This window comes from Drosophila sechellia, chromosome 2L (assembly GCF_004382195.2).
Source record: "Drosophila sechellia strain sech25 chromosome 2L, ASM438219v1, whole genome shotgun sequence".
Taxonomy (NCBI): Eukaryota; Metazoa; Arthropoda; class Insecta; order Diptera; family Drosophilidae; genus Drosophila; species Drosophila sechellia.
The window spans coordinates 4,966,796-4,981,458 of NC_045949.1; the positions used below are offsets into that span (position 1 = coordinate 4,966,796).

Here is a 14,663-nt window from a genome sequence, read left to right on the forward strand (position 1 = left end):
TATTTTGTTCAGACTGTACATTAGTTGTGTCTCTTAAATTGTAATTGTTGTCTTGTTGTCTCGGCAACAATTGAACATTTATTCGAATGGTTTCGTACAAAATACATATATTCTATGGTATCACTTTGTAAAATGAGGTAGACCATGTAGTAAATGCATTCATTTGTCGTTATCCCAGTACATATATCTAGCATGTACTGGAATAAAAAGTATCTTATAACTATGTACATTGCTGGGTGGTGGTGAGCTGCTCCCATGGAGCCAAGCAGTTGAAGGCCTGGACAAAATCAGGCAGCCTGGTCAGGGAATTTATGGGCGGACCGCCCTCGACGAAATCGCTGCGGGAATACAGGGTTTCCCCGAAGGAACTCTGGCCAAATCTGAAGAAGAACAATTCCCTCAGAGACATGGTGGTGAAGTTGGGCTGCCTCTGGCTGAACTTGGAACCTTCTGCGAAGTAGGCTTCGTGGACCAAATGGAGCGCAACGAGGTACTGGTCGCGTTGGCTAAGCATATTGTCTTGGGTCCATGCGCTTACACAGTCATCGCCGGCGGTAATAATGTGGTTATCGTCGAACAATTGGAGCATATTGACCTTATGATGTTTGCAATTAAAAAGATCGAGACTTTTTAACATCTCAAGGGCAAAGCGAATGCCCAAGGGAGTCATTTTGAAGATGTCGTGGCTGTCGGGATCAAATGAAGCATCTGCCAGGAAGTCGTAGGCCACATAAATCGTATTTCCATTTTCCTCATACGCAGTTTCGAAGAAGAAATTTGAAATGGGATATGAGTGGAGCATGTATCGCCGGTCTTTGAAGTTCGGTTGGTCCAGTAAGCTTAGTTCGGCACGCGTTCGGTGCTCCAAAACCTTTAGGTGAGCAGTCGCAAGTTCCTCGTCGTACGCAAATTCAAGATCCTTGTAGTAACGGGTAACGAAACGGCGATGGCCCGCCTTTCCCGTCAGATTGCCGATGCTCAGGCTCAGGCCATTTAACTTCTTCTGCAGTAAGGAAATCTTAGCGGGCGGCAGCTCAAGGGCGTTCCTTTCGAGACGGATGTTTAGCTGCTGGCGTATGGCATCAAATATCTTGCCGGCCCAGAATTCTCTCCTCGAACAGCAGATTGCTGGCGAATTCCATGGATTGGCACGCATGAAGCTCCATGCTTCATGAACGTGAACATTGTATAGAAGCTGAAGCGTGCCGTTAGATAATTGGCCACCACCTGGCTCCGAACGGCAGTCATCAAATTCTGGAGCTCCCGAAAGTAGTACAGATTCTCCACATGCACTACAAAATCCGGCGAAAAGGGGCGTCCGAAGACGATCTCCAGATACTTGGTTAGGGACACCCCATAATTTTCCAACCGCCGTAGACTAATCCGTTTCACTGGCGCTGCATCGCTTACATAGTGTTCAAACCTCATATCTTTTCTGTACATTTCTTGTAGTGCATTATCCAGAGGCGCTATCTCCTTTGCCAATTTGGGTGGCAGACCAATATTTTGCAGCGACTCTATGAAACGGAACAGAAAATTGTACTTTTTTTCAAAAACCACTATTGGTTGCCCCCCACTGTTTGGATCCTGTCTTATACTCATTCCAAACATGATGTCATTGTAGCCGTACCAACGAAGGCGAGCCAGTGCCTCCATCCACTGAAACTTCTCCTTGGGCCACTCGCCTCCTCAGGGTGTCAGAAAGGGCCAGTTGAGATCTTCTCCCGGCTTCACCAGCTCAAAATACCTCAGAAGACTGGGTCCCTCCATGGTCGAACAGATTTTGTATAGACGCTGCAATTTTTCCTCGAAGCTGTGCTTCTCGAACACCTCGTTCTCAATTCCGTCGAAGAGGAGTTGGAACTTATCGCTCACCGTCGCAAATGCATGCCACTTGAGATTCTTTTGGGAGGAGTTGTAGAAATTGTGACATGGTTCGACTTTTTCATCCATGTCATCTAGCATTCGCTTCATGATCTCGAGGTTGGTATGTGCAGAACATACTGTACTACACAGAAGAAGAAACAGCCAGCTTAGGCTGAGGATCGGTCTGGACCCCATCATCTCAACTTATCGACTGATATGGAAATAATCAGCAAAGACGTCGGTCGACTTCTAAGAAATCTGATGAAATTGTACGAAATTTAAAATCTTTTGTTTTGGCGAATTACGGTGTGACCCTAAATCGTTTAGAACCATATGCTTAATTATGTTTTTTTGTGTCACGACGCACTTTTTTTCCAAACTCATCACCAATCATTTAATAAAATACTTGAATTATAAAAATGGTTTATACAGAACTCCCAGTTGTTAAACGAAATAAAAAACCGAATTTACTTTGTGTAAAACTCTGCTCTGAACAAAAGCCATTTTTTTTTATCAGTTAATACGATTAGCTTAGCGATTTGTGGGTATGAAGGGAAATTGGTTTGAGAAGAGCAAATGCATAAATTCACTTAAAGACTATGGTGTCCAGCATGGCGCCCAGGCACTGCACAATATTGTTCTGCATAACCTTGTCTACCTTCTCCTCTAAATGCCGCTTGGGGTCCTGCTTGCCCACGTTCTTGATCGCCAGCTGCTCGGGCGTCATTTTCTCCTCGTCCTCCAGTGACTGCAAGAAAATGAGGAAAAGCAATGAAAATCTAAAAAAATTCAAAAAAATTCTACAGCTTTTCATAACTATAGAAAACTAATTGTCTTGTTTTTTTCGACAATGAATAATGCTATTCATTAAAATGGTTAACTAATATCTAATGAGATGATGAATCACCCACCTTGTTGTAGTTCTTGGCGAGATCCAGCATCTCGGCCACGGTGTCCTCGTTGATGGAACAGTGCTCATTGTAGTCGGACAACGTGAGGCCGTCCTTCCACGACTTTTTGTGCAGATTGAGAAGCATCTTCTGCTCCAGTTCGTTCTTGCGGTAGTTTATGCTAATCGAGTAGTAGTGGCGATTGAGCCCGTGGATCAGGGCCTGCACGGAAGGCTTTTGCAGATGACCCAGGTTGGAGGTTGTCTGCCGGGGCTCCTGTCCCAGCACAAGCATGTTGGGATTGATCAGGCGGAAGGCATCGATGACCACCTTGCCCTTGACAGACTGAATGGGATCGACGACGACGGCTACGGCTCGCTCCGACAGTGCCTCGAAGGATTGCTGCGTATTGATGTCCACGCCGGACAGCCAGCAGCCGAAACCGGGATGAGAGTGATACCAGCCGACGACCATTTCGGGCCGACCTGTCTGCTTCAGCATGTCCAACATCTTGGCCTGGAAGACGGGATCCACGGCCTCCACGGAGACTCCAGTGCCCGTTTGCGGCATGGCGAACACATCGATGACCTGCACCGTGTAGTCGTCCACGAATTCGCCCAGCATCAGACCCATCACCTCCATGGGCACGCCGGCCCGTCCGTGCTTAAGCATCTTGAGCAGGGCCAAGGACGAGATGTACACCTGCTCGGCGGTGTCCACGACGGGCGCATCTGTAGGCGGGGCAGCCTGTGGCATAGCACCTCCAAGACGTAGCAGACGATCCATTTTATGCGGCTACCCGGGCACAAGGATTCGTATCGGGGTTAGAAACAATCGAAAAGCGCTGACTAAGCCAAGTGCTCACCTCTGGGTTTTGTAGACACTCTGTGTGCAAGTATCAACTATTTCCTACTGTTTTACGTATAATTTACGTTCCTCGTCGAAAGCAGCAACAAAAAACACAAAGCCGTCTCGTTTGATTTTGCAGAATTGCAAGTAATACTCGCAACAGGGTTGTATCGCTCATCGCCTATCGAAAAGCTATCGGAGGGAGGAGATGACGATTTGGCCAAATTCTAGCTTGATTTTAGCAAAGTTATACAAAAAATGTCCAGGATGTACTGAAAAGGCTACTTATACCAAAGTTATTGAATTATAATAATATATTATATTATAATAATAGTAATAGTATATAATAGTTTTCAAAAAAATTAACCTAATAATAAAGAGTCAGTTGAATTACTTCATTCTATATTTATTTACAATATTTGTAGTAGTTAATTTGTTGGTGCATTATTTTAACATATTTATGTGTCTACGCTATTAGCCAGCACTTCTCAACACTGTCTTTATATCGACACATATAACTATCGATAATGGGAAATGGCGCCAAGCTTGAAACTTAAAAAGCAAACTCAAAGGACTTGAAAGTACTGGAAAAAGTGTATTCCATTGTTTTATTTGGTACAATAGAATGAGTGTGTAGTGTGGTCGAAAGTGAGGTGAGCTGAGGAAAACTAAGACTTTCCGCAAGACCGAACACCGCAAAATTTATAATGCACCATCCATCCGCCCGTCAAATGCCATGGGAAATGAGGTCTTCGCCGGCAAAACCGAAACGATTTGGGCAAGTACAATGCAGAGCCGCCTTTTGTTTTTATTGTGCCAATTAATTGCACAAAAAACCTTTTGCCTTTTGGATGCGGCGCCTTCTTTATGCCTTCACCTCGCTCTTGGGGCGATGGGGACTCCGATTAAGAGATTCCCAGACCGCCAGACGCTCGAAAATTCGCTTAAAATGCCATCAAAAGGTGGGACGTCGCCACACACCGGCTACAAAATCCAAAGCCCAAAATCCATCCGATTGCAACACACGGACTACTCCATTTTCCGTCTCGCTTTGGTAATTGAACAATAGGTTTTCCATCTGCCACAGACTTTTCCATTCGCCGCTCGGCTTTTCAGCTTCAGTTGCATTTTGTCGCTCGCCTCCAGCACGCGCACTCCACACAATTGTTGTTAAAGTTTAATAGTTTTATACTTTTCGCTTGGTTAAGCGTTGTGCTCAAGATATTTGCAATTATTCACATACAAATTGCCAGCAAATAGTGCACTCATTTGCCGCAAGCGTAGCCAAACTAAGGTAATTAAATACAAATTGTTAATACTTCTAGCTGAAAGGTGGCGAATTTCAGCTGAGGCCGACATACTATTTGTATTTGTGTCGATTTTGTATTTCGCTGTTGACTTGCCCTCTTATCACCCAACGAAACACAGCCACGAAATTGTTGTTAATGTTGATAAGTGAGAGACTCGAACTTAGAGAGCTTTTTTTACAGGGGGTGTGTGTGTGTTCTATTGGTACACAAAAAATAAAATTCGGTAATAATGTGTGTGCTTAAATCGAGTAAATCAATCGAGTTTACTACTCCAAGTGATTAGTTTAAACTAAAGTATCTCTATGATTTGTATCTAAGATTTTCTATCTAAGATTATACTTTCATATTTAAAGTAAGTAATATTATTCTTTTAGCCTCAAGGCTAGTGAACTCAGCAAGTTTTTGGCTCTGTGTACCTTTAATTACTTAAACAGCTGCTTGGTATTTGTTTAGGCCGAAAACAAAAGAAACGTGCTCCATTTCGCCATTGATTAAATAGTTTCACATCTGACTCGGGCATCTTAAACGCTATCCATTGACCTTGTCAACGTTTAAATCAATCCCGTTCGAAGAAATGACGTGAATGCACTCCATCTGGTTACAAAAACGTGGCAAATAAGCACATAGCCGATATTAAAGGGGGGAAAAAAGTGGAGAAAAACACGTTTGTTCAGCTGTGAAATTGACCTTTTATGGCCTAACTCAACCCAAAACCGCCCAAAACTGAACATTTTGTTGGAGCCGTCGGAGTTCGAAAGAAATGAGCGGAAATACTTTACAATGATAGTCGCTCTAATTGCTAGCAAAAGTGGCAGTGGAATCCCAAAGAAACAGAGAAGATAATAAGGGTCAGATGGGTAAAACAATTATTTTGGATGGGGGAAATGTTTTTTTGGGGTCTTGCAAAGAGGCTCGTAAGTTGTAGAAATTAAATAGAAGAAATAAATGGTAAATGCTTATAAATGATATTTAATATAATAATAATAATAATAATATATATAATAATATAATATATTATAATAAATAGAATGCCCGAAAGCTTAAAAAGATAACACTTCATTTCGCATTGATTTGCCAACTGACCCAGAAAATCTTATCACCTTTGATGTCTCACTTAATTGCTGATAGTGCCAGAAAATATTCAACTGAATTTCGCGCACCTTTTAAGGTGTCAAATAGAATGAAAATTACTTAACCCAAAGACCTTTGAGATCGTATTAACTTGTGTAACTAGAACAGGCAGATACATTGAGACCATTGAATCCACAGAAACCGCAAACGAAAAAGATCTCAACAAACAAATTTCGTAATTACTCGCAGGGGAAAAAACTGAACAAAAAAACAGAAAACACGAAAACAAAAAACTGAGAGTTGCATGTCTGGGAAAATGCTTAATTTCACTTTTCATTTGGGATTTGCCCAGAAAATCAGTGCAACAATAACAATTGGCGAGCGGAAAGGAGTGAAGATCGTAATTATTAATTGCGGGCTGAAGAAAGTTTTTTAATTAGCCCACGAGCGTTTAAGATAATGAAGTCGTTTATCCGAGGCATTCAATTATTAAATTGCTTACATTTTGAAAGTGCAACCAGTGATTAGAAATTGATTTTAGCTCAATTTGTATGCAGCTCATTTTGCCAATCACAATTTTGCATTTCACTATCATAATAGTAAAATGGTTAGTTAACTGTCTTTATATTTAAATTCTTTGAAAAAAACATTTAAATTTCGAAGGTGAAAAATGAAAAAAGCTTGTGCTAATATTTAATTTATTCAAAACTAGTCTATAATCTTGCAATTATTTCTCTCTCTGCAGAAATGATGACGTCGCTGCAGCTGGAGACGTCACTGCCGGCGGTGGAGGAGCAAGTGCAGCGGGAGAAGGCCAACGAGCCCGTGGAGGACTCGCACACGGCATCCACAACGCCTACACGCATTCCACATCCCGCCGTGGCGCGTTTCCGGCGTTCCGCTTCCCTGCGCCTGCGCGGGAATCCCGCAGAGCTCGGTTTACGGGCTGAGCACTGTCCAGCCGGCGGAGGCGGATTCAGTTCGCGCGCCAAGCTCACGGCGATCCCATCCAGTCTCGAAACGCGTTCGCACCCGGTTCACTTGAGGCGTAATCGCAGCTGGTGCAATTTAGGCCACAAAACGGAGCAGGGACCGGAAGTGGGGGCTTGCACGGAGGCACTATGCAGCGCTACCCAGTGCTTGTCTTTGGATAAGGAGGCACTGGCTCCGAAGGTGGCCAACAGCAGCATGGCCAACGGCAAGCCGCGAAATCTGGTGAGTTGTCGTAGGTGGGGTGGGTGGTGTGACTACACAATATTCTGTATTGATTTTCACTAGCTGGTAATTGAAGAACCGCCCTCGCACGGCGGGTTAAAGGTTACGAGGGGGTGGCTACCACAATACGCACTCGTTGTGGTAAGTAATGAGTGTATTACGAAACTATCTATGGAACTCTAGAGGCGTTTTCCGCGAATTCAGGAGCACTCCCAGTGAAACACTCCCACTGGGTAGGCAAAATATGTTTGGCTTACCTCATACGTTCAAGTGGAAAGGCAACTAAGTTTGTTCTAGACTTATTAAATACCCTAGAAAAACTGGGTTCTCAGGATCTGGTTGGTTATAAGATAGTTTACACTTTCTGAGAACTGACTAGTGGATTGAATGTTATCTAGAAATATCCGTATATGAAGTATTATATTTGACGAGCCTTTAAAAGCTATATAGAAATGAATTGTTCATTAAATGCGGTTTTTCCTTTTATAAAGATATTAAATATTAAGTGAAAAGGTTTATAACCCGCCTTAGTCTGCAGCTTTAGCCAAGTTAGTAATGACTTTGCATGGTGCTCATGACTTCAAGTTTCCTGGAAAGTTACACATAATTGATTTAGCTGGCTAATGCCATTTTGTCACTTGCACTTTTGTTCATGTCGTGATGACACGCAGCTTACAATTTTGTGCTCTTTCCGCTGACAGCGATCATTAAACCAGATGCAGTATATAAATATGTACATATACATATATGTATGTATTTGTACCGTGCGAAGGGAACCAAAAACAAACCCAAAGCCGAGTTTGCATAATACTGGGGAAATGGGAGAAAGGGAGAAGGAAAGAAGGTAAAGACAAACACAGCTTACACACGCTTTACCTCCAACTCAACCTCTCAACCTCCCTGTCACCCAGCCACCCTGTTTTGTACCAGCTGTTTCGTTCCACTTCCGCTTGTTCCGCTTGCCAAATTGTACCTAGGAAACAGCTGATTTTCGGCTTGTTTGTGTTTTCTTCTGATTCGCGGGGGGTTGAGAGAACAGGAAATGCAAGTGCGCAGCTTTTGGGCCACAATACCACCCCCAGACCAATCCCCCCCTTCCCTTTCTGCTCTCTCCGCCTCTGGCTTGAACCACCTTTTTGGTATCTTCTTCGCCTGCTTCGCTCTCTTCTTCGCTTCTTGGCCAAGTGATTTGCGTTTCAGTTGATTTTTTCCACTCACCGCGTTCACAAGACTCGCGGTTCGGCTCACAGATATTGTTTAAACAATTCAAGCGTGCATTTTTACCTTTAGTGCATTGTTGTTGTTCGCTTAGTTCGCGTTCTCAAAGTACCCAAGTGTACCTACTAAGTACAGTGTGCGAGCGATTTTAATTGAAGCCAACAACTGGGGGCCATGGCTCATAAATGGTAATTACGCGCTTTGGTCGAGGTATTTTAAGCCATCATTAAAGTGGCAGTTCGTTGGCCCCTCGACGTTATTTATTCATAATTGTTATTGATTTTTAACGCTCCACGTTCTAATTACATCGAAAATGGTACAGTGAATATGTGCTGTATTTTTGGGATAGAACGGAAGTGGCACGTGTGAATACATAATTATGTACATACATGGAAAATCATGGGAAAAAGTCCAAAAAATTCTTTTTTAAACCAGTTTTTTCGACTTTTTTAAGCAAGTTGGTTGAGCTTTTTGAAAGTTGTTGCTTGTCATGAAATTACCACAATTGGGGATGATTTATACAGCTTATAAAGAAACTCTCTTTAACCACCATAAGTCGCAAAAAGTGGCAGATGAGTTTTTAAGTCTTTTTAGTCAGGAAATGAAAAGCTTGGCAAGTAGTTGAAATAATATTGATCAAAGTAGCGTGTAAAAACCATTAGTATCCCATTGAATTTTCCACCCTTGCGACCCTGAAAAGTATGCAAAGTTTCGAATGTCCTTTTGTTTTTTAGCCAAAAAAAAAAAAACTTGGCCAAAACAAGCAGCGAAAATTGATTGCCAACACGTGACCAAAATAGTGCAAACTGGCACTTGGCCAAGTCGGCTGAATGGGCCATTACGTGAGTTTTCTTCAGATATTTTTCACCTGCATTGTGTCCGCCCATCTCCTCCGTTCGGAATCAAAGTCATTGATTTTTCTTGGTCAGCAGCTCGATTGATGCCACCTGAGCGCCGTGTTAGCCAAGTTAGATGCCTGGGAACGTGACTCTCTGATGGCTCAAAGAAGGCCTCAAGTGCGTAATGCAACTAAGGGTCGCTTATTACGTGGCCAAGTGTGTGCTGGCCATTATTCCCCCTTTAAACCAGTCAGGTTTTGGCCATTGTTTAGCCGTGCGTAAACAGTTTCTCCAGTGCTGGCCATACCAGTAGTAAGGCCATAAAAAATATTCCCCAGAACTTGGGCAATTAAATGGAGCAAGAAACCCATTACTGATTATGAAATAAACATACCATGAATGCGTAGAATGCAGTGACAGTTGAGGAGATTTGCTTTCCATTCGAAAAAATCGCTGTCAACGGATCGTTTTCAGTTGGCCAACTGACGAGTTGGTCTAAATCACTTCACAACAGAATCGATGCACTGCCAGGTCAATGAACTTTTCACTTACTTATGCACTTTTACGCTAAATGGATTGACTAGTTAGTTAAAGTAGATGATTAGTTGACTGATTGGGGGGCACATGTTGGGCTTACAAGCTCATATTGAAATGTTCATATCTAAGTACAGTAGTAATCAGTGCTTATTTGCATTTTCAATCAGATTCAGAAAACATTAATTCAGCTTATATGGACATACAGAGTATTTTAGTGGCGCAATGGTAAGTGTTTATTTAAGGATTTTTAAGGAGGCGAATAAAAAGGATGCGTTGGCTTCCCAAACAGCTGAGTACATTTTCTAGTTAAAAAAACCAATTTCTTAAAAAAAAAACATTGAACACTAATAGCTTTGGTAGAATAGTTTTTGAAATGATTTTGCTCCAGTTATAAACTGTTTTGTTAAATCGGAGAAATTCGTCCATAATTTGCAGAACTTAATGATTTAATCGATGCACCACCGATTTAAGTCAGTCGGTTAGTCCGATTAGCGAAATGCTAAAAACTAAAAACTAAATACTTAATATCCCCCTTGGAAAACCCAGACTAATGGTCAGTTAATTGACCACAAAAATGCTGCAAGAAAAAATAAAAAAAAAGGGAGGGGATTTTCGAGAGCAGCACAACAATGAAAGTCAGCAAAGCCGCCAATGTTTTGTTAAATCTATGGCAACAAATTGCTTTTAGGGGCGTTGCAAATGCGAATCGACTTGCCCTGCATTTCACGCGGCTACTTTTTGCCATTTTCTTGCCAAATCCATACAAAATCCCATGCACGACTGACCAGCGACCACGCAACAAAATTAGAAAATAGCTAACAAGAGTGTAAAATTGAAAAGTAAAAAAAAAAAAGAAAGATAGAAAGATTAAGCTATCGCGGGGCAGCCACCACATCGGCGAAAGATAGTTACTAATCCCAGTCTACGATCTTCCACACTCCGTCCTCCATCTCCCATCTTGCAGTCTCTCCAGTTGAACGGCGGCAGTGACATCAGCAGCAGTGGCACCTCCAGCAACAGCAGCAACAAGGAGTCGTGCCCCAGGACCAGCAGGACCCCCCGGACACCACAGACGCCTCAGACGCCACAAACACCGGCCAGCGGAGTAGCTGCGACTGCGACAGAGACGCCACACAGCTGCATTCGGCAGGGCAACTGCGTCAAGGCCAATCAGGGTAAACTGTCCACGCTGCACGAGTCCAAGATTTCGCCGAAGACTCCGCCCGTCACACCGGACTCACCCAGTACCTATCTGGACGATGATCTAGACTCGATGTACTCGTTCGCCACCACCACTTCGGGTCGCTCCACGATGTCCTGCGAGCATCCCTATGTGGCCAGGTAGGTGGTGCTTTAATTAAATTCAAATGACATGCTAAAAGCCTTGATTAACTTTTAGGAACGGCACCACCTTCAGTGGTCGCAAGATGAAGTACGTGGTGCACTGCTCCAACTATGCGGGTCAGGTGGGACCCGACTATCTGACGCCCACGCAGCGGGCACAGCGCCAGATCCGGCGGCTCAAGGAGCTGCTGTGCATCGCGCGACAGGATCTGGAGCAGAAGGATACGGAGCTGCTGCGTCTGACGCGCGAGGTGGTGGAGCTGCGCCTGTTCAAGGCATCGCTCAGTTCGCCGGAGGAGCGTTCGGCCTCCTCCGATGCGGTCACCGTGCGGGAGGCGGAGCTGAAGACCTCGCAGGATGTCTCGCCCATCGTGGACATGGTGGACGAGGGCAACGCAAAGGGCAGTCCACGCCATCTAAGTCGCCAGCAGCAGCAACAGCAGCAGCAGGCGAACCACTCGCTGCAGGCCATGCAGATGTCGGCGGAGATGCAGAGCTCCTACGCGGACTCCGGCCACTTCGAGGACCTAACCATGTCGTCGGTGCACTCGAAGGACTCGCAGACGCAGAGCGAGGCATGCGGCACAGCCACGCCCGATGGAGAAGCGGATGTGGTCTGCGGTGCCGGCGGTGATTCCGCCAGCAATCTGGAGAACTACGAGCTGCAGCGACAGGAACTGATAAGCATGTACGAGCATCGGATCGAGGAGCTCATTCGGAGCCAGGACAGCGCCACCAGCGATCTGAAGCGATCCCACAACGACAAGGTGGAGGCGCTGCTCCAGAAGCTGGCCGAGTGCAACACCAGGTACTCGGACATGGTGCCCGACTACGAGCAGGCCAAGCAGCGCATCCGGGAGCTGGAGAAGCAGCTGGAGGATCTGCAGCGCAAGCTGGTCGAGCACGAGGAGAAGCAGAACAAGATGTACCTGCACATGTACCAGCAGGGACAGGAGGCGGAGCGCATTTCTCGAGCGGATCAGGTAGGCACTTACTCGTATTAGAAGTGATGCGTAAAGGTTATAACGGATGATCCTATGTCCATTTGCAGGCCCTGGATTTGGCACAGCGCCAGCCGGAGAGCAAGGTGTCGATCAATGAGCTACTGCATCAGCTGCAGAGCACGCAGGACGAGTTGGAGAACATACGCGTAAGATTCTTCAATATATTCCTCATCCTATTTTCGGTTTTGTTTTGTGTGTTGCATTTTGTTGCATCGTGAGGCATCTCAGCTCGACACCGCCACAAGAACAACAAGAACACAACGCGACAAGAACACCACGCATTCGATTCACCTATGCATACATACATACGTACATACATGTATGATCCATTGGCTTGTGGGCGTGGCACTTCGATTGGGCTGACTTTGCCTGGCTGGAAAAGCGGCACCTAATTGAAATGCCCGCCAATCGACATTTTCGTTTAATTTCGTTTCTAGCTGTTAAGATCATTTTGCATATACCTAATTTTCTAGCAAGATTTTATTACACACTTAAACTTACATTAAATGCAACATCGTTTACGTTCAATTCATTTGATTTGTTTCATTTCCATTCCGTTGCGAGTTCGAGTAGCCCAAGTACAGTCACGTAGTGGAGTGCGGCGAGCAAGCAAGTGCATGCATGCATAACCGAGTACAGTTGACACACTTCCGTTCATGTTTCAATTCCAATAGCAATTCCAAACGTTCCAATCGCATGCTGGACTTTGACCTTAGCTATCTTTCTTCGTACTTCTCTTTGGTTCAGTTGTGTATCTTTTTAGTTCATCTAACCGATAAAAGCAACAACTCTTTCTAAATTTCAAATATTTCTGTCGTAAAACAAACAAAAAACAAACTATTTTTGTAGGCATCAGAGTGCAGAATGAGAGAGTGCGGCAGTAATCATGCTCTCCTTACTGCAAAAGAGGCGATTTCTTTGTGGGTACTTGGCGCGCGTAAGGTTTGTAATTTCCCTAACAAAACTACCCCACAACCCCCACCCGAAAATAATCAACCCTACTAACTAAACTAACTTTTGAGTTATTATGGCAAAATTAACCCAACAAAAAAGAAAAGAAGATATATTTTGAGTTGCAATCTATGATTTGATCACGCACATTGGCTATATCGAACATTGGGTCCTACCATCCAAAACTCCCATACCTCACCACACCCTCGAGACTAACCAGCATTTTCATCCGCATTCGCGCTCATGGGCCAGGGTAAGGTTATTGGGTTACCATCGAAACTACAATTTTGAGATCTTGTGAACACCCTAATGATTTCCTTTATTACATATCTATTTCGTTGTTTTGTAAGTACTTGTTGTTTCCGAACAACATCGTTTCGTAGAGGTAACAACATCATTCATACATGACACTATGGCTAGATGATACGAGAGTACCAGACAAAACACCCAAAGCTAATCTCTATCTAAAATCCATTTAGCATGTGGTTCACCTCAAGTTAACTTCCAATTAAAGACCGAAAAAGTAAGAATAAACAACCATAACCGCTCCCGAAAATTATTCAGTGTTACATACATAACATTATAACCTAAATGTTCATATGGCATAGCACTACCAAGATTAAAGCGAATCCTTTGTAAATACATTTGATTTCAAGGACTAACCACACTTTCGATTTTTGCGTTTGAATACTGGAGATTCTGACTAATTCTCTTCACTTCTTCTTGCACTTTTTCTCTCTCTCCACTCGACTAACCCTGACTATTGTAAAAATGTACACGAAACTAATCCAACACCATTTAGACAATTTATCGCCGTCTGCTGGAAGCCCAGAAGAATCGCACCCATGTGGATCCGGAGGTGACGCTGCAGTTCCTCAAGAGCGCTATCTTCTACTTCCTCACGGACAAGGAGAACTCCCAGGGCCATTTGCAGGCCATCGAGAGCATACTCGAGTTCACCGACGCCGAGAAGCAGAAGATCAGCGCCGCCAACCGAACGCCAAAGTGAGGTCCTTGTTCGTCGTTACCCATGGCGTATACTTATTATTAACACTTAGATTGCACGCCAAAGTGAGCAAAACGATGTCTACGATTTTGGTTAGCGCTAAATTGCATTGTTTTCAGCTAATTGGCTGGCAGCTTTAATTTCAATTTTATTTTGTTAACGGAATAATTTTGTTAAATTTTGCAGGCGCCCGTGTTAAGTTCTTTCTTTGGCAACGAAGTGTATAAAATTTTCCTATAAGTTAATTTTTACGAACATATATATATTTTCTGGTCTAAGGCTTAAGGCATACTAGTACGTCCTTTTTAAGAAATACGAACATCTTGAGAGAAATACAATTTTACAAAATGTACGTAGTTTTTGTAGATCTAGCTAATCAAGTGAGAATAACACCATCATGTTTTGTGGAGTTTCAGTGGAGTTTTAATGGCAAATAAATGAAAAATCTGAGTAAATTCTTAAGTGGCGTTATTTATTTGGTTGCATACAGAATTAAACAATATTTTAAAATCATGCATAAGCATAATAGAAATTTTATTTCAGAATTAGAGAAAATTAAAATT

General features: G+C 43.5%; 3 protein-coding genes across 6 annotated transcripts; 1 reads left to right on the forward strand and 2 right to left on the reverse strand.

Annotated features, from left to right (window-relative positions):
- Positions 1–33: 33 nt before the first annotated feature.
- LOC6613441 lies at positions 34–2,229 on the reverse strand. The gene is given in 3 exon segments (XM_032727294.1): positions 34–1,097; positions 1,099–1,149; positions 1,151–2,229. Coding segments are annotated over 3 exon segments (1,842 nt in total). The 5' UTR covers positions 2,065–2,229; the 3' UTR covers positions 34–220.
- Positions 2,230–2,332: 103 nt separating this feature from the next.
- Positions 2,333–3,751, reverse strand: LOC6613442 (26S proteasome non-ATPase regulatory subunit 14). The gene is made up of 3 exons (XM_002037880.2): positions 3,622–3,751; positions 2,778–3,551; positions 2,333–2,614 (listed from the first exon to the last, which is right to left on the reverse strand). Exons 2-3 carry the CDS (start codon positions 3,540–3,542, stop codon positions 2,453–2,455), a joined length of 927 nt encoding a protein of 308 aa, XP_002037916.1. The 5' UTR covers positions 3,543–3,551; positions 3,622–3,751; the 3' UTR covers positions 2,333–2,452.
- Positions 3,752–4,762: 1,011 nt separating this feature from the next.
- Positions 4,763–14,557, forward strand: LOC6613444 (protein Hook homolog 1). Of its 4 annotated transcripts, XM_032721783.1 has the most exons (7): positions 4,765–4,899; positions 6,732–7,201; positions 10,760–11,136; positions 11,195–12,122; positions 12,191–12,289; positions 12,993–13,085; positions 13,897–14,557. In XM_032721783.1, the coding sequence occupies exons 2-7, from the start codon at positions 6,734–6,736 to the stop codon at positions 14,101–14,103; spliced, it is 2,172 nt and encodes a 723-aa protein (XP_032577674.1). In that variant the 5' UTR covers positions 4,765–4,899; positions 6,732–6,733; the 3' UTR covers positions 14,104–14,557. The 4 variants fall into 4 exon arrangements, with proteins under 4 accessions (XP_032577678.1, XP_032577674.1, XP_002037918.2 ...); XM_032721787.1 differs by lacking the exon at positions 12,993–13,085 and having other exon boundaries at positions 4,763–4,899; XM_002037882.2 differs by lacking the exons at positions 4,765–4,899; positions 6,732–7,201 and adding an exon at positions 8,416–8,607.
- The last annotated feature ends 106 nt before the right edge of the window (positions 14,558–14,663 follow it).